This window comes from Trematomus bernacchii, unplaced genomic scaffold, assembly GCF_902827165.1.
Source record: "Trematomus bernacchii unplaced genomic scaffold, fTreBer1.1, whole genome shotgun sequence".
NCBI lineage: Eukaryota > Metazoa > Chordata > Actinopteri > Perciformes > Nototheniidae > Trematomus > Trematomus bernacchii.
In genome coordinates this window covers 1090961-1115044 of record NW_022987573.1, presented here as the reverse complement: position 1 = coordinate 1115044, position 24084 = coordinate 1090961, and the positions used below count along the sequence as shown (strand labels likewise).

At 43.5% G+C, this 24084-nt stretch overlaps 1 protein-coding gene across 8 annotated transcripts in view; it reads right to left on the bottom strand.

The window, feature by feature from the left end:
• Window positions 1–24084, bottom strand: part of zbtb46 (zinc finger and BTB domain containing 46) — a 55402-nt gene that overhangs the window by 10332 nt on the left and 20986 nt on the right. For all 8 annotated transcript variants that reach the window (XM_034126523.1, XM_034126522.1, XM_034126520.1 and 5 more), the window contains one exon: window positions 3744–4025. In XM_034126523.1, coding sequence (XP_033982414.1) covers window positions 3744–4025 — 282 coding nt within the window. The remainder of the gene's footprint in view (window positions 1–3743; window positions 4026–24084) is intronic.

Here is a 24084-nt window from a genome sequence, read left to right as displayed (position 1 = left end):
CCCACTTACTGAGAACACACACAAATGCTCAACTCCCCATCTCCTTTTCCCCACCCCCGGCAGTGTCGGGAAGAACAACAGCAAGAGGGAGGCAGAAAGGGAGACAGTAAAGAGATGAGCTACAGGTGAGAGGCGCAGCTCATTAACAAATTGTCTTCTGGCAGTGGACCCTTCTTAGGAAAAGACACTAACGGAATAGCTCTGTTGACTTGTTACACAGCTTCTTAAAGAATTTCAAAATACAATTGTTATTTCTTTGCAATCTTGTCTCACTGAGTTTAATATTGCAGTTGTGTCTGCAAAGCCGTACAGATTACAGAAAACAGCAGGCCGACTCGGTGCAAAGTGACACGAGTAAATGAAATAGAGAGAAGAAAAACACATTCATGTAGAGTAACTAAATTACTTACAACTACAACCTGCATGCTCTCCTCCACCCCATTCTGAGTGGGGTCAGACCTATTACATCTGTTTAGGCTTTAGGGAGGCAATTACTGTAAGCTGACTGACCAATTGCCAATAGCCAATCAACTTTCAAGTCTGTTTGCAGGAGTTTTCCACGACAAAAACGCTTAATGACGCCCTATTAGCAAAAGCCTTTGGACAGGTTTATTGCACTTTTATTGCTTAATGATACGGGGAAACAAACCTGGTTTGGACTTGTGTTTTAGACACTGTATGAAGAGATTCAATTAAAAAAGTTCCAATCAAATAAATGGATTATGAGTCCTGTTATGAAGTTAGAACTCCTGCATCAATATCTACCATTCACTTTGTTCTTACTAAAAAATGCAGGAGGAGGATATGGTTTTACAATAAAGGATCCAAAAATGTTTAATATGAAAAGTCTCTTGCAGAAGATTTGTGTCACTATCATAAATAAAAAATCATAAAAAACTGTGAAGCCACTGTGAGCTGCTGCATGGAGTGAGTCAAACGTAGATGTGAAGTGAAGAGTGCAGGCAGTAAAGAGAAAAGTTCAATAATGTCAGCATGATCCCTATATTTAATTGGATGTTCTTTACAGCCAGTGTGCGGTGGCAGTGAGGACAGGTGCGCAGGGAGGGTCCGGACAAATCCATTGTCTGGCATTGATTGTCTGTCGTCCAAAAGGGGTAGCAGGGCCAAATCCCAATGATCTTAATTGGATTGAGGAGGCTGATTGACATACTGACTGGATTTACAGATTTTGGAATTCCACATGCTAGGAGGAGGTAGTCCGTGACCCATGCAAAGGATAGCAAAGAGAGGAGCTGTGCAGTTGAATGGCAGGCCCTGTCAACAAGGTGAAGGTTGGATTGGTTTGAATAGCTGAATGTGAAGTAAGCATTCAGGGGCAACTCTAGTACATTGATTCTCAGTTTGGTACGATTTTGGATGTATGAATCTTTAGGAGAAGTATGTTTTCTTAAACAGTCAATTATATAGAGAAGAGAGAAAGAGGAAGACGAAGGGAGGGAGGGAAGGAGGGAAGGGGGAGACAGAAGCTCTGTGTCAAGGCCTTTTTGCCGCTGATATTCACCGGTCTCTCCTGAATTGGGCCAGGTGACCTTGCTCTACCTCCTCTCTGCCTAGATCAATACTTTCCCAGGATTTGAAACCAACATACTTTGATGCTCTACAGTTGAAGTAAAAGAGGGGGAAAAGAGACAGGAGAGAGACATATAAGGAGGAACTGCATGAGCCGGCCAAAAGGGGAGGGAGAGTGTGAGGGATGGGTGTTAAGGAGGGGTGAAGGAGAAATGGATGAAGGGAAGGAGGGATGGATGACGTGAGGGGGAGTACAGGAGGGACAGGAAGGATGTTAAGCAGGGGTGAAGGAGAAGCAGGGAGGAGAACAGGAGGAGGGGGAAAGAGGGCTGAATGGAGGGAGGGAGGGAGGCAGGGAGCAGCGATCTGTCAAACCAGGCAGACTTATCCTCCGCCCAGTAATCTGAGGTACAGTGTTTGTTTATTTCTCTCCTCATTTAGACACAGGGACCGACCCAGGGACGGAGGGGAGGTTGTTGGGCATCTTGACAAGCCCATTTCCCCAACCCCTATTGTGTAGTGAATTCAAAATAAGGTTTGGCTAACCAAAAACCCTCCCTGAGGTTTCTTTGGCGACAACTGAAATACAGCCATAAGACTCGTACAGTTCTTTTTTTTCGAGGGGCCAAATTATTAACATTCTCTGAATTCTCAAAATCTCCTTTTCATGTAGTAGTAAGGCTGAGTGTTGCTGCACAGTGTGAATTCATATCAGAAAAGCCTCTTCTTCTCTTTGGTAGCTTGTGAGGCTGTCTCTCTGTGCTGTGACAGCATCTGATTCTCCTCTTTAAGCCAACAGAAACATCTCAATCCCACACACTTAACACTTACACAAAAGGGTTGATGTGACTTGCGTGTGCGAGCGTCTATGTGCAACAGCAAACGTGTGTTTTCCTCTTTTCAGCTGGTCCCTGTCTTTTATTCTGTAGGTGAGTGGGGCTGAACTCAAAAGGCATCACTCGGCTCAGAGTTGTACCCTTCCTTTGCTTTTCTTCCGCTCACAAAGACAGGCAGAACTCAGGACAAAAGATCCAATTACTAGCCAGTAAAAGCAAAGAGACACAAACACACGCGTTTGCACACACACACACACACACACACACAAATGTGCCCACACAGACATGGACTCAAACAAATAATACGCTCACGCTGGCACACACACAGAGATACACACATGCAGACAGATTAACACCCTAACTGAAGGCAAACAAAACGAATAAAGGGAACTATCTCATGTTAACATGGACAAATTAGGCATACATATGGATAATAAAAATGGTTGTGGTTAAAAAAGTGTTAATTTGAAATTTAGTAGAAGCTTTCAATTGAAGAGCTGATAAAAATAGTTATTTTGTTTCTCATGTGTGGAGGTATTCAGACTTTCAAAGATGAGAAGGTCATTGAAGGCTTAACACACACTCTATGCAGTCATGAATAATTACATAAAAAATGTGATGTTTTTATAATATATTCTCACATAACCTAACATTTCTCTATCATCATTTTCTGTTTCACTGTTTATTATGGATACAATTTTAAGGAAAATACTCCTTATTTTGAAGGTGCTGTTAGCAAGATGAATAGGTGTGTGTCGTAGATGAGAAGCGCAAATCGTTTCATCGTTTTTGGGGATGATATATAGTAAGTAGGCAATAGTAGAACAGTTGCTGCAATTTTGTTTTGTTATTTTGCCTCTGTAAAATACAGCCGTGTACCCACTGATATGCACAAAGAAACTGTCACATAAAACCAAACACATTTTTCTCACAAAAGCAAGAGCGATCCCAGCTAAATGTTCTCTCACTGAGTCACTGCTGACTAGTCATCACTGGCATAGCCACGCAAACTCTTTACAAACACAAGTGGCACCACACACATACACACACACATTCAGTTATCCAAAGACAGTGGCTGATGAGCGAAAATACTCATGCTGAAGAAGAGGATACTCATGTCAAAAGCAGTCAAGCCTGTATGTTTTATGCCTCACACAGGTGACCACATGAGCTGCTACTCAAAAATACACCAGTAGATCCAAAGCATGTATACCCACGTTATAATGAGTTGTGTGGATGTGTGTGTGTGTGTGTGTGTGTGTGTGTGTGTGTGTGTGTGTGTGTGTGTGTGTGTGTGTGTGTGTGTGTGTGTGTGTGTGTGTGTGTGTGTGTGTGTAACAATCAGTGTGAGCAGAGTGTTAGTAAATAGTGACTTACAAGACAGGGAGTGTGCTCCTTTGGGCAGGTACTCGAACAGTAAGGGGTTATCATCTCCCATCATCTCAGCCCGCAGAGACAACAGGCTGTTCTTACTCATCAGCGCCGCCTTCAGATTGGCTACAGACGACATTGTTCCGCCCCCGCCTCCTCCCCCGGGCTCCTCTGATTCGTGGGGACCCAGGTAGCTGGGCTCTGTGGTGAGAGGCTCTTCCTGTTTGAGGAAGAAGTCGAGGCGTTCGCCGCGGCTGTCTGAGCTGTTGGGTTCGGTCACGTCTGCCCCTGAAAAGAGATGAAGTAAGAGCAGATGAGTTAAGGCTTCTCTGTCCTCCTGTAGCCATTACTGGCTGATATTACAATGGCTTGTAAAGAAACACAAAGTAAAGCAAAGAAATCCAAGTTGGTGTCATGGAAAAATGTCTCCAGACATTTCACAGAGCATTGTTTTGACTTAATTACGGGATTACATGCTTCAGTATTGGCTGAAAATTCTGACAGTTAGATTTGTGAAACCCTTTCTAAGGGGATGAAAAAAACAACTAACATGTACTTGAATACTTTCAGCCGACAGTGATAACAGCTTGAGTGAAAACACTAAAAGCCCACCATATTAAACCAATTCTTTCAAACCTCTCAGCCGAGTCATCGTTTACACCCAGTGTTTTCGGCAGTAACTACCAACACGTCACCGCTCTGAATCATCTTTCTCCCTCCTCGACTCCCTAACACACCTCATCATCACCAGTCAACAAAAATACAGGGAGATCATAGGGAGACAGTGAGAGAGAGAAAGACAGACACAGAAGTGGTTTGTGTGTGTGCGTTATGTCTGCGCGTATGCGTATGTGTGTGTGTGTGTGTGTGTGTGTGTGTGTGTGTGTGTGTGTGTGTGTGTGTGTGTGTGTTTAGCCGTCAGTGTCGTTGAAAGCAGAGTGTGTAAAGAAGCTGTCAGCGGTAGACATGTCGCTGGAGGTTCCACTGTAGATCTACAAGACTGTCAGACAACACTGCTGACGAAAACTACGCTTAACACAAACACACACACACACACACACACACACACACACACACACACAAATATGGATATGCAAACACACTTTCTAATTGACATTTAACTGAGGACAGGTTTCTTTCTCTAACAAAGACTTGGACTGAAATACACATCACAGGCAGATAGACTTTAAAAGAACAGTTTGTCTAAATGTAAAACAAACACACACAAGTGAGTACTAATGCAGACTTGTGTGCGCGTAAATATGTGTGATTGTTCTGGACAGAAACCTTGTGACATCCTAATATTGAAGTCTACCATTCAATAAAGGCCCATGCAGGGACAGCTGAGATGGCAAATTCTAAAGGCGAATAAACAGCATGAAGGCAAACAGGGGTGATGTGCAGGAGCATGGAGAACAGAAACAAGTCGAGATGCAAAGGATAAAGACAGAAGGAAATAATCAAATGGGAGCAAGAGAACAGAAAAGCCCTATTGTCCATTTTAACTACAGTAGCTAAGTGTTTCCTGTGCAGCCAAGAGCTCATCTGCTGCAGGGGGAGTCAAGGTGACAGAGACAGTAGTTCGCCTCAACGTCTGGAATACCGATGGGTAAAACGCCTCTTCACAGCCTACTAGGTCAATGTTGACCACTCTGTCTCTCTCTCTCTCTCTCCCTCACACGCACATACACACACACACACACACTGTGTCAGTCATTTCTCATGCTCAGTATAGATTAATGATCACAGATCAGATGGCTGGATACACGCTCTGTATGCACAGTTGCACTTACACGCATAGATCCGAAAGGTGAAGGGATAGAGGTATTGAGGACGGGGGGGGGAGAAGATGGGGCGCGACAGATAAGAGTGACACACATACGAAGTAATCCGCGGCCATCAAACTACTCGCAGAGGAAGATATAAAAAGAGGAGAGAAAGTAGGAGGAATGAAGACAGAGGAGACGAGGCACGGACAGAAAGAGAGAGAGAGGAAGATAAAAAAAAAAGGCGGGCGTAGAAGCGGGGGTGTTGAGCTGTAGAGGAAGCACAGAAGATACACACAAAACACACACTCATGCATCCACGCACACCCCCTCCCAAACCCGCGCACAAACACACACAAAGTTAATTAAGGAGGGGGTGTAGGGGTTGGCGCAAGGGGCATGAGGTGCAGGAATTCATTAGAGCTCTGCCCCCTCCTTCAGTGGGCAGCCCAGCAGCCACAAGAGTCAATCAATAACATAGATCTGCTGTGGGCCAACAAACACACACACACACACACACACACACACACACACACACACACACACACACACACACACACACACACACACACACACACACACACACACACACACACACCACACACACACACACACACACACACACACACACACACACACACACACACACACACACCACACACACACACACACACACACACACACACACACACACACACCACACACACACACACACATCACACACACACACACACACACACACACACACACACAGCACACACACACACACACACACGACACACACACACACTTATATTTATAAATTATATTCATACAAATTTAATTATATTAATCTATTTATATATTATTTATAAAATAGTTTCACCTCTCTGACCCCCATCTCCCTCCACTCATCTGTTCATTGGACGAGCGAATGACCCCTGACCACTTTTCCCAGCATCCCTTGGACTCGTGCATCTACAGATGGAACATGTCCGCCCTCTTCATACTATACAGTAACAATGCTTCAGTCACACTCTGCAGATTAAATGGCCGAGTTATGGAAAAGCGATTGCTTCATGATTTCCTCGCACATAACAGTCAAAATTCTGAAAATGTGTGAAACTAACATCTGTGCTGTACACATTAGGGAAAGAACTCTCTCCGTCCTTCTGACACAATCTGCCGTGCCACAAACAGCATCCTGCTTTCTGAGGATTTATCCGCATTTCTGAGACTAAGCATGAGATATTAGAAATTAGTATTCGGCTGACCACAAACAGGCTTCCGCACCAAATAATCGGAATATACTACATAATCCTCCTTCACTTATGTAAGCTTTATCGGGCCCAGCGTAGATGGTGTGTTACTTAAACCTCATCCTGTTCCGACAGATAAAATCATTTACCACACCAGAAAGACTCGCACCTAATCCTATGCACGCAGCTTATGGATTTCATCATACGTGTACCGGGTTTCTCCGAGGATTTGTAAACACACATATTGTGCTGTCTTTCAGACGCAATAGGTTTATCTGGAGTTTTAGAGACACTGTGGTTACATCATTCCTTTGTGCACATATGCTGAGTGTTAACGTACTGCTTGTCATGAGACAACCTATGAATTTCAATGCCATTTGATATGGCTTTGAACGGCATGGTCAGATACAATAAAACAATAGCATTTCCCTCATCTATTTTCCCCTCCTTTCTTCTGCCTTTACAGTGCAGTGGCCTCTCTACAGTGAAGGGAATTTTCATTTTCCCCTTCATAAAAGAGTCCGAATAATTTAGATTTCTGCTTTCTGAAGAGATCCTCCGTTTAATTTGGTTGCCATGGTAGCCAGGCACCCTTGGCTTCAACATTTATGCTAAATAAAACCCCTTTTAAAAGGAGAGACAAATATGTGGAAATGGTGCTTCTCTTTGTTCATGTGAGTGTTTGTGTGTATGTGCGTGAGCGATGCTGCAAGCTATGTGGAGGCTTGAGTGGGAAAAAGCAAAGGCGGAATAAGACTTGCCTTGGAATAAAAAGATGTGCGTGTTGAACTATACTTCAAATGTGTTGTGAGGGATACTGCATTTATCGTCCATTGAGAGAGTTACGGCTAATGGATAGAAGATACAGTTTTATGGTGCTGTGGTTGGAAGGTGCACTGTATATCTGAGTTAAGTGTGTGTGTGTGTGTGTGTGTGTGTGTGTGTGTGTGTGTGTGTGTGTGTGTGTGTGTGTGTGTGTGTGTGTGTGTGTGTGTGTGTGTGTGTGTGTGTGTCACAAGGGGAGTTGTATTATTAGAGAGCACGCTTTGACGCAGTAAATAGAAGGAAAGAGAGGGCCTGAAAAGGGAGGGAAGGGTCAGCTGACCCAGTTTGACCCCTGATCTTCTGTTCTGATTGTGTTCAAGGAGTATGTCTCTCTGTGTGTGTGTGTGTGTGTATCTCACCAAGTACCCCCCTTCCTCTCTAAATGAAGAGTTTCTGTTTTCCAAAAATACTTTTGCCAGATAGATGAATGAATGAAGTAAATTGATACACAGCCGCTACTTACAGTAGGCACACAAACAAATTATCTGACTGTTAATTGACACTCCTTGACACCTCCAGATACAGACTCACACACACACACAAACACATATATATATACACAACTTCAAATCAACAGAGACAGTAGCCAAACACAATGGAGAGAAAAAGTCCAGGGTGGTTAAGCAACGAGTTACTGAGGCTTGTCGACCACAAGAGAGCTGTCAGAGAAGAAAGTAGGGCTTGTGTGCATGTTTGAGTATGGGAGTGCAAACAAAAGAGAAGGACTCACTCACTATGTATCTTTGTGTGTGTATGTCAGTGTGTGTTTGTGTGTGCATAAGGAAGTATTGCCCCAAGTCGGCCTGGTAATGGCTTGGCCAGCCTGAGGTTCAAAAGGACAAGGCATTACAAAAGCCGTGTTGTCACAAGACTTTGCTGTGCGCAGCATTGTCCGCGCGACATTACAGCGACATGCTTCATAACAAGCAATCGCAAGTGCATTTTTACAAGCAGCTCGGCACACTTGGACATGCGATTAGTGCGCGTTTGTCCTCGAGTGGACAAAGAGGGGAGGGAAGGTGGAACTTGCTTCCTCAGCATGCCAGAGTTTGAGAGGGTAAAAAAGTAATTTCAGCAGAGAAGGGGGAGTGAGGCACTAAAACAGCTCAAGAATTCAGAGGCAATTTAAAAAGCAGTGTGGGAGAGGGGAATGAAAAAAATGCTGGGTTAAAAAGGAGGGAGGATGGAAAGTAAAAGAGGTTGTTATTCTCTCTCTCCCTTTCTCTCTGTCTTCTTTCCCTCACTTGCGCTCTCTCTGTTGTTTTTAGGGACTAGTCGGGCCACAACCTCCAGGAGAGATAGGGAAGGGTGGGTGGTGGTGGTGGTGTGGTGTGTGTGGATAGGGAGGGCAAGCATAAATCAAGCAGAGCCTGAAGGCTTTAGGAGGGAGGGACAGAGGGAAGAGAGTGGTAAAAGACAAGGAAGAGAGAGAGAGAGCGAGATGATGGTGCTGGTGGTGATGGTGGTACTGCTGGGGGCTCAGAGTAAAAGAGAGAGTGTGGGTGGAGGGGAGGAGAGGAGAGAAGAGGAGCAGAGCGATTGCAAGAGTGGTGGGGTGAGAGGTGGATGGTGGGGTGATGGAGTGTGGGTGGGTGGGTGAGTGAAGGGGGAGTAAGGAGAGGTGAGGGGGAGGTTACAGAGGCTGTGGGAGGGAGGGTGGTTAGTGATGGTGGGGGTGAGCGAGCCAGCTACATTTGAAAATGCATGTTTCTCTCTATTGCCAGCTGTCCACGTTACTCTGGTGCTTTCAAGACCCCCAAAAACAGACTAAAACGCATTCAGGACATCAACTGTGTGTATGGTAATAAGTTAGCAATACACAACAAAAATGTACATTTCAACATATAAGCTGTTGGGGATTTGTAAAAGGAAGTGAAGCCCTAGTGCGCCTTTCGCTTTTTTCTGTTGTGATGTTTCCTTATGTTAACAACATTTGAAATACTCAAGGAAGATACCATGGTGTGGACCCCGCAGATTTGGCCCGCAACTACTGCCTCGTGGATATTTAGTTTTTTAGGGCTGCTAAGAAGATGGCCACACTCTGTAGCAGGCTAGTCGGGCTAGTCGGGCTAGTCAGTCATTATGGCTCTCCCAGCTTCTCTTGTCTGTAATGGGTGGTATAATCCCCCCTATCCCCCTATCCCCCTATCCTCCCTGGCACTTCCTTCTCAGGATTGTAAGCAATTTCATTTAATACAATTATTGAAGGGCGCTAAAAGTTTCTCAAGTAAGAGAGCCTGCAAACTGTTGTTAAGCATTAGCTCAGGTGCTAACAGTCATAAACAAATTCACACAGTGTATTAAACATGTAAAACCTGTTTCAAAATGGTCTAAAAAACATTTCTGTTTTGTAAAACAGTTTATTTAGAAGAGGTCAATAAACCTTTATGCTTTCTATGATCATTTATTTTGTCAATATCACACAATACATCATCTCAGCAGTGACGTTCACGCTGATAGCTTTGATGACCCACGATAAAATTGCTTTTGTATTCTCTTTCAGTTGTCTGCAACAGAAACATATAAAGTGAGTTCTGCTGTATTTAAAAAGGATACACAGATAGCAGGATGTGACAGTCTGCTGTATCTTTCTTGGCAGTGATGTACAGTTGTATTGCATTCTTCAAAAAAGGACAGCAATAAGAACAGATTTATAAATGTTCTTTTTTTTTTTAAAGCGGTCTGGTGTGGACGGAGATCTCTCTAAAAAGAACATGAAAAAAATACTATTTTTTTTTCAACGTTCTGTTTTCAAAATTAGCCGCCTTGGTGTGGACGTATGAGTGAACAAGGGAATGAGTGAAGGAAGGTAGGGAGAGAGGGAGCGGGTGAGTGTGTGGGGGATGGAGGATTGTAGGGCTCAAGGTAATCTGGGGAGTTAATGCAGCTTAGAGGGACTGAGAGGAGTGGGAGGGAGGTAGAGGTAGAGAGAGAGAGAGAGAGGAAGGGAGAGAGGAAGAGAGGGGGAGTGATGGCGGAGGGAGAGAGCGTATAAAAATAATAGGGTCAGCAGGGAAAGAGAGAAATAAATGAAGATGTATCAGAAACAAAAGCCGAAGCAACTGAGGGGGGGAGAACGAGAGAAAGAGAGTACAGGGAGTGTAAAAGCTGGCGAGATAACAGAGTGAAGGGGAGAGAGTGAGCGGAGTGAGATAAAGAGTGGGCTAATGAAAGGTAGGGTGAGGCTGAGCGAGTTGGCGGGTAGAAGGGAAGTCGACAGAGAGAGAGAGAGAGAGAGAGAGAGAGAGAGAGAGAGAGAGAGAGAGAGAGAGAGAGAGAGAGAGAGAGAGAGAGAGAGAGAGAGAGAGAGCGAGAGAGAGAGAGAGAGAGAGAGAGAGCGGGGGAGAAGTCTGTATGGGGAAAGAATGCTGGGTGGGGAAGGAAGGCAGACACGCAGGGCTTTGTGTTAAAAGCAAAAGAGAGAGCGATGGAGAGATTGAGAGAGAGAAAGTGGTTATGTCTTCGCTTGGGGAGGAACCGGTGAGCGGGCAAGAGCCCAAAAGCTCGGTCCAGCACCGTCCAGGGTCATGTTTGAAGGGTGAGGTGGGAGAGAGCAGTTGAGAGGAGGGATAATGGAAAGCGACAATACTTTGGGTGGGGATGCTGCACAGAGACTGAGGGTGAACACACTCTGACTAACCAGCTCAGAAGCTCAGGGCCACTAACTAGCCATAATAACTTCTTAACTGCTCCCTGATAATGAATTTAACAGCCGAACAAATTTGGCGAAGTCAATACGTTTCCATCTTGTTAATCTGGAGAGGATTGCAAAATTAATAATAGAAAATGTATGACCATACGGACTGTTTGCGCCTTCAGATCTGCCGACTGCACATGTTGAAACATATCAGTACAAAGACATCAAATGTAAGATGTACACAACAGTGTGTGCATCTGCTGTCTGTGGCTGTGTTTCTTTTTTAGCTATATCAGGGACTTAAACACAGCTCTGCTTTTTAAAATCCTTAAGTGTTTTTTCTAAAAGACTGCCAGTTCAGTGTTTCATGTTAAGGAGTCTACACATCTAGGGACTGTGGTTGCATGTTATATCTGCCTCTCTCTCCCTTTATTTCCTGTGTGAAGTTATGCGGTGTGCTTTGTATAAAACAAAATGCAAAACAAAATATATAAAGTAACAATATAGTGTAACTATTTTCTCCTGCTCCTTGTTCATTAACAATTTCAATTAAACCTATTAGCATTGTTTCATGCATGTTACGATTTTCTACAAATCTTTACACATTTTCCCAAAATATTAGTGTCACACTAAAGCAAATAATAAAATAGACCTGTGCACTAGCAGTCAGAACAATTCACAATTTGTATGTAGTATACTGTTGGTGAAGAGAGCACTAGCCCATTCTTTCACCCTGTTTTACGGAAATAAGACTATCAGGTTGGATTGTTTGACAAGTTTGCTGCCTGACAAATGCACAAAAAAGACACCACATGTACGATCAAACACTCCAGTCGCAACAGGCAAGCAGAGAGCAGATGACCGGCACAAGGGTTTTCTCAAAACACAGTCAATGTCACTGTGCTCCGTCCACAGAGGGACCCTCCACAGAGAGGGGAGTCGGGGGTGTGACATGTTCCCTGTAGAGCATTAGTGTGTGGGGTCGTGCTGCCCAGTGAACAGAGAGCACAAGAGCTATTGCCCCTCTCCTCTCTCTATGCTCATCTCTCCCATCTTATGATATTAAGACTGTGCCTCTCTGTGCTTGTATCCTTGGCAACCTGCCTCCAACAATGGAGAGAGCTCTGGCCTCAGCATGAGAGGAGGACGGTGCCATAGAGAAGGAAACCAAGGGCGAGGGAGATAGAGGGAGATGGAAAACTGGCAGAAAGGGAGAGTTAGTTAGGGAAGGAGGTCGCAGTGTTTGTCTCCCACAGACGGGCAACTGAAGTTACACGGAGGAAGGAAGTGAGACGAATGAGACGTGGATGAGAGGGCACAACCTGTGCAAGCGACATACTTAGTGTTAGTGGATAAGCGGAGATCTGTGTCACTCTTGAGCTGATCAAACTGGGATGGATCTCAACACCAAGTAAGGTCAGATCTGGACCTTGAATCACACATTACTTCAGCAGTCGTTGTTTGACGTGGTTCAGAATCCAAAGTTGGAAAATGACTTCCATTTTAAGGGTTTCATTTCCATGTCCTGACTTTATTAAAAAATAAATTGCGACATGCAGCACTAACACTTTTTTTTTATTAAAAGGATGACTTTGGAGTGATTTGTCTGTAATACCTCAAACTTACAAGGGAGTTAACACTTTTCTGTAGGTTGGAATCATGTGAGATTAGGAAGAAAAGATTCCCTCAGCATGTTCCCCCATAAACGATGCCAGAGTATAACAATTAAGAACAGTGGAGATGACACTGTGTGGACGAAGGGAAAAACCAGAGCGAGGGCCGTATGCACATAGAGGACTGTGTTCATCTTCTCTTCCCCCACTGCAGCCGAGCTGAGCCATTGAGATTAATTGCTTGTGATCAAATCAGCAGAAGCAGTGCAAATTAAAGAGCGGGCCTCGTTCGTCCCCCACACCCTCCCTCACCTCCACAGCACAAACCCCCTCTCTCCTCCACCACCGAGCCAGACCCAGTGGACACTGCGTGTGACGAGCCCCGGCGCTTATTCAAGGCTACAAACGTGTCATTTCCTCTTTCCCCGGAGAGGAATATAAAGCTCGGAAAGGGTTTGAAATGGAGCAAGGGGTCAGTCAAATAGGCAGGCGTGCGCACACACATACAGTCCCCACAGCTTCAAATGGATACACAGGCACAGGAAGTCAGTGCCCTGAGCAAAACTACTGAGATCTCACCCCTGCTTCTCAAAACTGCTCCTCTCCCTGCCTCTCTGGCTCTCTCATTAAGAAGCCATTAGAGAGAAGGGCAGCGCAGGACCACATGACCCCTTCCTAACCCCTGTTACACACCCCTGAAAGGGAGGGAAGGAGAGAAAGGGGTAAAAGATATAAAACAGAGTCAGATAGCAAAAGGGGAGGCAGTGAAAACAGGGGATGATAAGAGGGTGAAAGGCAGAGATGGCGTAAAGGGAAAGAGTATTATGTAAAAGTTCAAACAATGAGCAAAAAATGAAAAGCAGTCAAAGATCAAACAAAATAACCCCCACAGGAACAGAAATGTTGGAATGAAACAATGGATTAATTTGAATGTTTGAATGCAGTTTATTTATAATATATATATAATATGTATAGTAGTGATGGCAGACCAAGACCGTTATTACAAATGATAGATTTTGAGCACTACAATAAGGAGACAATAACATATGTTACTGCACTGGCAGGTCTTTGCTTCACTTGCTCTAATGAAACATTTTACGACACACTACGAGATGATTAGACATGCTGTCTGCAACATGCTCAGTGGAAGGGTAGAGAGGACGAATACATGGTAGATAGAGGAGGTATGTATGAGTCAGAGTGGAGGAGAGAGGTAGAGAGGCGGGTGATAAGTATGCAGTGACTTTAGGTGAAGGGGATAATTTGGGAGTGGAGGGGAAGACGGCTAGGCTGCTTCCTTAGTCGGACACAGGAATGCAGAGCGGGCGGATCCCAGTGTGTGTGTGTGTGCTTCTATGTGTGTTTATGCCAGACAGGAATCCCTAACCCCCACAGACTGCGGCTCCACTTATCAAGGCTGAATAGAGGGGGTATGGAGGTGGAGAGGGGAGAGAGGGGTGTAAGTGTCTTGCGCTATCAAATCCACCTCTGACCTCCATCGCTCCCTTTCTCCTATCCTGTACAACACACATACACACATCTATGCACAGAGACACACACTTAGCCTTGAAGCTGGATGACTCTGAGGCCAGAGTAAGTATGGGAAGGCCAAACAGTCCCAACCACAAAAAGTAAGAAAAGCTGCCAGGGTCACAGACAATTACACAACATACACTCTGTCTTTATCTATCTCACACTTCTATAACTCTGAAACCTCTTTTACTGTTCTCTTCATCGGTCACCTTTAGGCAATGAAGTATTCTCTTGTTCACCATCAATGCACACCCTGAAAACTGTTTAGTTTCTTTCACTCAGGTCACATGTGGTCTCAACAGGAGATAAATACGCGGGAGGTTCTACCTGAAACTAACACTATTTCAGTTTACGAGGAAGAGGGGTGGGAGCTGAGGAGAGAGATAAGGAGAGTAGAAAGGAGATCAAATGGATTGCATGGAGTTTGCATGCTGCTGCTGGTGTATGAGGGTAGCGAAGAGGAAAGAGTTGCAAAGAGGTAGGGGGAGGAAGGTGAACAATAAGGAGTACAGGAAGGCAGGTTGATATGGGGCAAAGGGGTTGGCAGAGGATATTGAAAGCCAAAGTACTGATTTCAGGTCTATTCATTCGAATGAAGCCTCTTATTGAGTTCTTTTTTGTATTTGTCTTTCTGAAAACGTGAAATATCTTCCTTGTGTAAAGCTAAATGTGTATATACTTCACCTGCTGCTTTACAAACTTGAAAACAATGGGTTTTTAACAAACTTAAGTAAGAAAAGCATAACAAATTGGCAAAGTCAATACATGTTTTTATCAGCATTGCATTCTTCATTATACATTTTTATTTTACTTCATTGTCCTCGAGTGCCAATATTTACTCTATCTGTAGCTGTTTTTGCCTCTACTTACTCCTGAGAAAGATATCTGGCTTGTTACGTGCTAAATTCTCCACTATGTTCAGCAGCTCATCGCTAAATGTGTCTTCAGCTTAGTGCTGAGATGGAGTGTATTGTGTTTTTACGCTTATTAGGAGACTAACATGAACGTGAACCAAAACATCCAAGACCAGAATACCAAGGCGAAAGACACTAAACATATCAACAGAGCTAAGGGACATTTCTGATTGTCACTATGAGCCACATCTTTTCTTGTTATTCATTTCATTTTTTTAAAGGTTGTGTGAGAAGGTTTGCTATTGTTATAAGCATGTCTGAACGAATGACATTGACAAGTCTTCTCTCATTGTCTGCCCCTTGACTGGCCTCAGTCTAGGACAGCAGGGGACCTTCAGTGGAACATCTTGTTTGATAAAGGGAGGTGAAACCGAAAAGAATATCAATAATACACAACAATATGACATTATTTGTTCATACTGTACCATTCTTTTCTATACAACCTCTATGAATTGTACGACATACAGCTAATTCCTGTTGTGCAGCTCGATTTTTCTTTTTTTCATAATAAAATGAATGCAATTTCAAACACAACCAGGAAGTTCCATTTTCACAAACAAACAGAAGCTTACAGATCCTACTGATGAGAAGGAAGCATCACTCACAGCCCTTCCGTCATTTGAAGCCCCTATACTCAATGTGAAACCACACACACGCACACACACATTGTACATAAGCAGTGGCTGTAGCTCCAGTGAACAAGATGAGTAAAAACAGAAGTGACAGTGTGAATTGACAGGATGGGAAGTATGGTCCAAAACAAACAGAGGGAAGGATGGATAGAGGAGAAAAGGAGAGGACAAATAGTTGTGAAGGACAGATAGTTTCTTCATCGCATCTATAACTATCAAACGCACACACAAATACACACGCACTTGTATGTACACAGCCCGAGCCATAATTGTCGCCTGCGGTGATTTTGGCCTCTCCCTCCGAGTCTCTCATTGCTGTTGGCCAACTTTCCTGTGTCTTTAACACTTTCTTTTTTCCTCTTTTCAAAAGGATAGGGGGGGGGGGGGGGGGGTGTCACAAGAGAAAGAATGAGGGATGAAGGAGAAAGAGAGGTCTAAAGGAAGGAGGTGTGGAGGGGTGTGACGGCGGAAAAAGGGGAATGAGGGGAAGGAGGGGAAAGGAGAGAATGAATGTGTAAGAGGAAGGGAGACTTTGCCCTCCAGCGGAACACTCCCACGATTGTGTGTACATGTGTGTGTGTGTGTGTGTGTGCAGTGTTGTGTGTGTGTGTGTGTGTGTGTGTGTGTGTGTGTGTGTGTGTGTGTGTGTGTTGTGTGTACATGTGTGTGTGTGTGCGCAGGTTTGTGTGTTTGTGTGCGAGCTGCGCCTCGGCCAAACCGACACACCCACAGGCTGTAGACCTCTATATCCTGTTCGGGTTGTCCGTTTGTCCAAACATCATGCGCAGGCACCCCCCCTCCCTCTCTCCCCTCCTTCTCTACTTCGCTCCCCCTTTCTAACTGGTCTGACGGGGGGGGAGAGGCCGCAGAGGGAGTGGGTACGGTAAATAGAACAAAGCCACCTTTCTAAAATAAACATACTGGGAAAGAGGAACTTCAGGTTGACTGAGAAAGGGAAAGAAAGACAGCACAGATCCAGTTATGGGCTTACTGTAAAGCACTTTCTTAAGGTTCAACTCGCAAAAAAGGTTCCTGCTTCTGCTTCCTCCTGTCAGTCAGTCTGCCACTGTATATGATATGTCTCCCTCTCTTTCTCTCCCTCTCAAACACACACACAAACACACTACTAGTCTCAATATCCGGGCTGCTTGCGCTCGACTAACTCTTGGTGAATGTTGGGTACAGTGTAACACATAAGCCACAGTGAGCACTGCTGCCAGGCTCATGGCTACAGGGCCCATTACTGGCTATCAGATCACTAGGAGAGGAGCGAGGCATCCTTCTCACAACATATCTCCATCTTATATCTCCAAGCGAGGAGTCTTGTCACGGATCTCATCGAAGAGGAGGACTGGCTCATATAAGGCTCAGTTTTCTTTCAGATATAAAAAAATCTGATTGATTTTAAAGTATTTGCACAAGTTTGTTGGCTCAAAATCACCCAAAAGTAGTGTGTACTTGCTGCAAGAGGCTACTTTTTACTATGATTACAAGGATAGAAACTAATAGCTTAGACCAGAAGTTTCAAACTGCGAGAGGGGGGTGCGAAAGGCAAATAAGGTGATTGCCCAATTGCTCTAATTAGCTTCAAAACTCATAACACTTCTCTTCTCGGTCAAATCTGCACACACCAACATGACACACATATTTTTAAATAAAGTGCGACTTACACTTTACGAGGATGTCAATAAATAACAGAGCTGAGTTGTAAAGTGTGTGTGAGTTTTTTGTACAAAGTTAACCACAACCATTAATGTAGCTGTGTATAGACATTAGGGTTAGGGTGGAATTTGAAGTGTGTGTTTTGATGTGTGGGGTTTAAGCTCTGGGGTACTGCTCTGAATGTTCAACCACAGAAACTCACTCTCCTCTGCGCTTTGCCAACAGGACATCCTGTCAGGATGCATTCTGGGTAGACCCTTGCGATCAATGCCAATGAGTGTGTGTAAAGACAGAGTTTAACCATCTAAATGTAGGATTTATAGGGATATGTATTGCAATTTGCAATGTTATGAATGCATGTGCTGGGTATAGGTTAGTGGGTGAGTGAGGACAGTGTGTGTGTGTGTGTGTGTGTGTGTGTGTGTGTGTGTGTGTGTGTGTGTGTGTGTGTGTGTGTGTGTGTGTGTGTGTGTATGTGTGCCATGGTTGACTAAAACACATGGGCCCAACCCATGTGAGCGGGATGGCTAATCTTTAACCCCCCCTGCACACACGCATCCACCAATGCATGCATTTACCAACACACACACCACCTCTTCTCCGCCCAGCAATCCTTCTCCGGCCTGTTTCAGGGGCAGGAGGTGGAGAGGTGGGGGGTGTTGGCGTTTTGGAAAAAAGCCACAACCAGGAGTGGGGAGGGGGCAGCTTCCTGTCCAAAATGGCTCTCTTAAAGCCAACCAAATTATAAATAGAGCAGGTGTCAGCATTGAGAACTGAGCGAGAGATAGTGCTGCGAGAGAAAAAGACAGACAGCAAAAGTGTGAAAAATTGTGTGAATGTGTGTGTGTGTGTGTGTGTGTGTGTGTGATGGCGTGTAGGAGAAGGGGCTTTTTAGCTGGTGGACTGCCCATAATGTCCAGCAGGATGTGAGGTCATATGACAAAGATGGCTGGTGGGCGGTGAGAAATGATTGGTTACCACGGTGATAATGGAACTTTGATTTGTATTTAGTGGGGAGCGATCATGAGGCTGACAGCAGGGAGGAAGACAGGAGATAGAGTGGAAATAACTACATTTTGTCTAACGTTCGACCATTCAACACCAACCCCTCTGTGTAAAATACAAAGGACAGATGAGAGGGAAATGAGTGTGTGTATGTATGTGTTTTAACAGGGCACAAAAAGGGGAAGGAGAGGATGGAGGGAGTGGGGGAAACTGAGGAAGGTGGGGTGAGCAGGCCACAAAAGTCAATAGGGTGGGAGGAAAGGGCTAAAATCATCTGTACAGGCAGAGGACAAAGAAGCAGAGCAAACAGGGGGTGGGGGAGAGCGAGCGAGACGCAGAGAGAGGCCGGGAGTACAAAGACAGTAAGAGACAGAACTGATAATAGACTGACTCTGGAAAAAGTGAGCAAGACTAACCGGGAGCCACACAAAAAAAAAGAAAAGAGAAAGAGATAGACAGAAAGGAGAAAATATAGGGGGGAGAGGCCCCAAGACGATGGGTTATCTGAACCATAGTGTGCCAAGCACCAATCCATGAAGAAAGGGGTTAAAAATTAAGTCCACACAGCCTAAAATATTAAATCTATTTTGGTTTTTAATGAAGGAGGAGTGAATTAGGTAGGAAATATGAGAGTAGATTATTAAGCCGAGAGCGAGAAGAAGGTAGAGGAAAAAGGTGTGTGTGGGGTGAGGGGGTTGAAATCTGTTCACGGTGTTTTAAATATTAAACCTATTTCAAGTTTAATGAAGTGCAAATACTATGGGGAGAGTCTTAACTGGAATACAGAGAGGAAGGGGGCGAAAGGGGGATCCGATTCATTATTTCAAGTGTTCACCTTTAGACTGCAGAGACTTGGGGAGACAAGAGCAGGGAAGGAGAGAAAAAAAAGGAGAGAAAGTTTATGCGGAAGTGCAAACTAGAGGGCAGTTCTGAGAGCTCCTGTCTGCGGGGCCCCAGGTGAGTCGAGGCTCCGGAGCTCCAGAGGATGAAGGTCTAAACTCAAACAAGCCGAAACATGTAGCACAAACTGCAGCACTCCCGAACTTGCAGAAATACGGCGGAAAAAGGTTACACGGAAAAATGATTTCACTTTTTTTTTTTCTCTCTCTGTGGGCATTTGTATGTGTGTCATTGTGCGTAAGCGTGTGTGTATTAGTGGTTGAGGAGGGGAACTCTGGGGCCGCAGCGAGGAGAGGAAGAGAGTCAGATAAAGATGTTAGATATCAAAAAAGATTCTCGATGTAATCAATGTGCAACAGCTAGAGGGAAATGGAAACAACAACCCACGTGTGATTGAACTGTTCATGTCTACATAATCAGATGCTCTAAGCTGTGTGTGTGTGTGTGTGTGTGTGTGTGTGTGTGTGTGTGTGTGTGTGTGTGTGTGTGTGTGTGTGTGTGTGTGTGTGTGTGTGTGTGTGTGTGTGTGTGTGTGTGTGTGTGTGTGTGTGTGTGTGTGTGTGTGTGTGTGTGTGTGTGTGTGCATCATAACAGGCCATGTACTGGATTGCCAAAATCCCCCAAGCTGCCACTAAAGGTCACCATGTGTGTGTGTGTGTGTGAGTGTTTTTTTAATACCAGCAAAAACAAAACAAAAGTATTTCCAGGGCTGTTATTATGTGGGATAAAGATCAAGTTGGTGTCTGCCCCAAGTATAAAGAAGGAGGAAAGAAATCAATGGTTAACTGTTGTTTTACCAGCTCAGGCTTCTTCTCAATCTAAAAGTGAAGTTTGGATAGATTGATCGTGTCCTATCTTCTATCTCTCTATGTCTTCCAAACACCTATTCTTTATTTAAAAATAAATAACTGAAATATCAAATGGCAAAAAGTGGACATACAGTATTTACTGATTAAGTTTTAATCCTGAAATATAGATATAGTATATTTTATCATGGATGCAACTACCAATATGTCTATTATATATATATATATATATATATATATATATATATATAAAACACTTAAAAATGATAAAGTGTAGTATAGCTGTAGTTTGTGTTATTAAATCAGAATATACAGCAGATAGCATGTTCAACTTGGGATGATTTCTTTCAATTGACTGTTTTGTTAATGACAAGTCAACACCACTAAAGCAAAGAATATTCAATTTACAATCAAACAAACAGAAAAAAGCTGCTCATCCTCAAACGTATGCATCTGAAACTGTTGTTTGACATTTTTGCTTGATACATGATCGATTGATTATCAAAATAATGTTATTTTATGTTTATAAGCTAATTGATTTTTTAAGTCAGGGTTTCAGCACTCGATTTAATTACTAGAAAAGAGGCTCACATGAGGCATAAAATAAGTATACTAAATCGTTTTAGCAAAAGCTTCATGCTTGATTTTTAAAACACTCAGTCTTTGATTTGCAGATGCTTTTTAATCCAGGTCTGTAAGAAGCAGCGGGGGGGCAAACTAAAAATAATTCCAGGTAATTATAGGTTTACCACATAAGCAGGCATGCGAAGTAGAGACTATTTAAAACTCCCCTCATCAAAAATTGTCACATTTAATATATTATTGCGTAGAAAAATATGCACACATGATCAGATCACTGAAATGCAAGTGAAGCTGAATTTCTCTTTTCTAATTCACATGTAAGATTTCAAATATTTGTGACAGCAGACAAAGTGAGCATTAGAAAGGGGGAGATCAACATTAGCTCGCGCGAGAGAGAAAAGGGAAGTCGAGTGCCTAGTGGCCTCAATAATGACATCAAGTGAACACAGCAGATGTTTGCAAGGGAAGGGGATCTAAAGAAAACAAATCCTAATTCCTGCAGCTGTGTATGTCAACACTGGCACACGGCATTTTCATACATACGCTTTGAAACGGCTCTGCACAAATACACTGAGCCTTCACACAGCTATACTGTATATTGTCCCTATATTAAAGAGTAATCCAGAGAAATCCTCAGTCAAGCAGGCCTCGTGTTGTATGTAGTATAAGCGTTACTAATAGCAAAGCATGTACGCCGATCACAGACGAATGAGAGAGAGATAGAGTGTGTGTCCAAGCACTTCTCTTCAATAAATAATGAAGCAATTAAGCTAATTCCAGACTAAAGGTGCCCTTTCTCCTTTAAACCTTCCATATCACTTCATGGAAACCAATAACGTGTCTTCATGGAACCCAAATGTATTTTCCAAAAAACCGACCCTAATCTTATTAGAACGAATAACCCTAAACTGTTGAAATACAGCTCAACAAAAAAGGACTCGTACTGCTAAAAAGGATCAATTCATCAATCAATAACAGAGCTTCTCACAACAGACATCTAGAAATGTCATAGCAGGAAATGCATAGCTGTATTTAATGATTTTATAATGGTAGCATTCTATTCATGTGTATCACATTCAGGGTGCTGCTATTGTGCCTACTGTATTACTGTCAAGGTTTACTGGGACAACTAATTGAACGGAGCCATCGTTGTTGTGATTAATCTTTGCTTTTTCCTGCCGTGACAAGTTGAAATAGTCTATTACTTGTTCGACAGAAAATGTAATGGCAATTGGAATGGTCAATAAAAGTAATTTATCACGATTGACGTGGTCTACATTGATATTATTTTATATCATTAATAATAATAACATTAATAAAATAGTATTTGGAGGTGCCTTTCACTACGCCCAAGGACACCTTACGATTCATAAAATACTCTAAAAGGTTCAAAACATAATTGACAGTACCTGTACGCTTATATTGTATGCTTCATCAAAACTACGCGCTGTAAGCCTGCCATTTAGAGGAATAATCCACCTATCACAGTGAAGATTTATTTAAGTTAATATTATTTTATATGTAAGCAAGGGTTTTTCTTATTGGATAGAAAGTTGTTTCTATGTCTTATGTGATAAATCTTTAGCGTACCTTGACCCCGCTTTAATGCTGTCATTGTTGTAATTAGAAACTTTAAATAGAATCGTACAGCACTTTCTAATTCCTTGGCGTTTCCATATGCCTGTACATCTGTTTCGGATCTTCTAATGCAGGTGACAAAATCCGGACTTAAAGGGACTTAAGACTTAAGTAGACAAACTCTCATAAATCCACAGGGATCCAGGGTATTTTTTACCCTGACTTAAATAACCCACAAACGTCCTCACTTGGAAGGATTTATATTGTAAGAATATATATGTGCATCACATTGGCAGGAGCACTCCCACAACCAAAACATCACACCACCCCTGATCCAACAATGGCCTCACTAAACCTGTTCAGCAATCCCCCAGACCTTCGCTAAACACACAGAAACCACCTCCTGCAAACTGACTCGACACACAATAGTGAAACCTATCCTGACTGTCATACACTGCCATTCTTAAACTTCAGGTAAGCCCACTGGTAACATGATATTTGACTGCTAAATGGCAGACCCAAATAGTTAATAACCTCAAGGTACAAAGACTCTTGATGTGTCACCCCCTGCTCTTATTTATTGTGAGTATGGTCTTGAAACCTAGTTGAAAGGCAGATAAATGGTTGTCTTGTGGCTAACACCAGGTGACGCTACACCAGTAGCAACACCAGACTTCCTCTAACCTTTAGGGGATAAAACACTTTTCTGGTAATGGCTGCCTCGTCACCACAGCCAGAATAAAACTCTTGCTTTTACCACACCAAGAAACTGTCCAAAAGCCTTAATAGTGCCATTTACTTTGTGGGTGTGTGTGTGTATGTGTATGTGTATGTGTATGTGTATGTGTGTGTGTGTGTGTATGTGTGTGTGTGTGTGTGTGTGTGTGTGTGTGTGTGTGTGTGTGTGTGTGTGTGTGTGTGTGTGTCTGAAGATGAGATAAAGGTGTACTCGCCTCGTAATAATGTGTGACTGAAGGTTACACAATCTGGGCTTAGGACACTTACAGTTAAGCAGACAAACCCTTTAAAGCCCGTACGGATGCTAAGATTTCTCCCCGCGTGTCTTTTTTTGGCTCTGTTTTTCTTGTCCCTCTCCTCCGCCCTCTTATCCACCATTCTCGTTTCCTTTTCCCTCCTTTTGCCCTTTCCAGAAGGTCCTTCCCTAAACCCCAGGGAGAGGGGGAGGAGCCTCGGATGGCGAGGAGGAGCTGGTAATCCGTGCAGTGACCCAGGTCAATTCAATTATCCTGTTTTCTTTCGCTGGCTCGTGTGCCCATTTCACAGCCAACTCCCTTAATGCGCCCAGGATTAGCTTCTCTTACTTTTAATGATCTACCTATCGACGCCTTGGGCCCCGCACAATGTGCACACACACACACACACACACACACACACACACACACACACACACACCCATACACTTTCATGGACACGCGACCACAATCACACACATAGTCAAATGTTTTTCAGCATTAGTTGTTGGTGTAAAGGACTTCACTCAACAATTCTGCAAGGCTGAGGAACAAGAGACACTTTCTCAAAATAAATGTGTGTGTGTTTGTGAATGCATTGTCCTGTTTATGTGGGAGTGTGTATTACATAAACTGCAGTAAGAGGTGTTTTGTATTAACTGTCTGCTTTGACCAAGGCTTCACC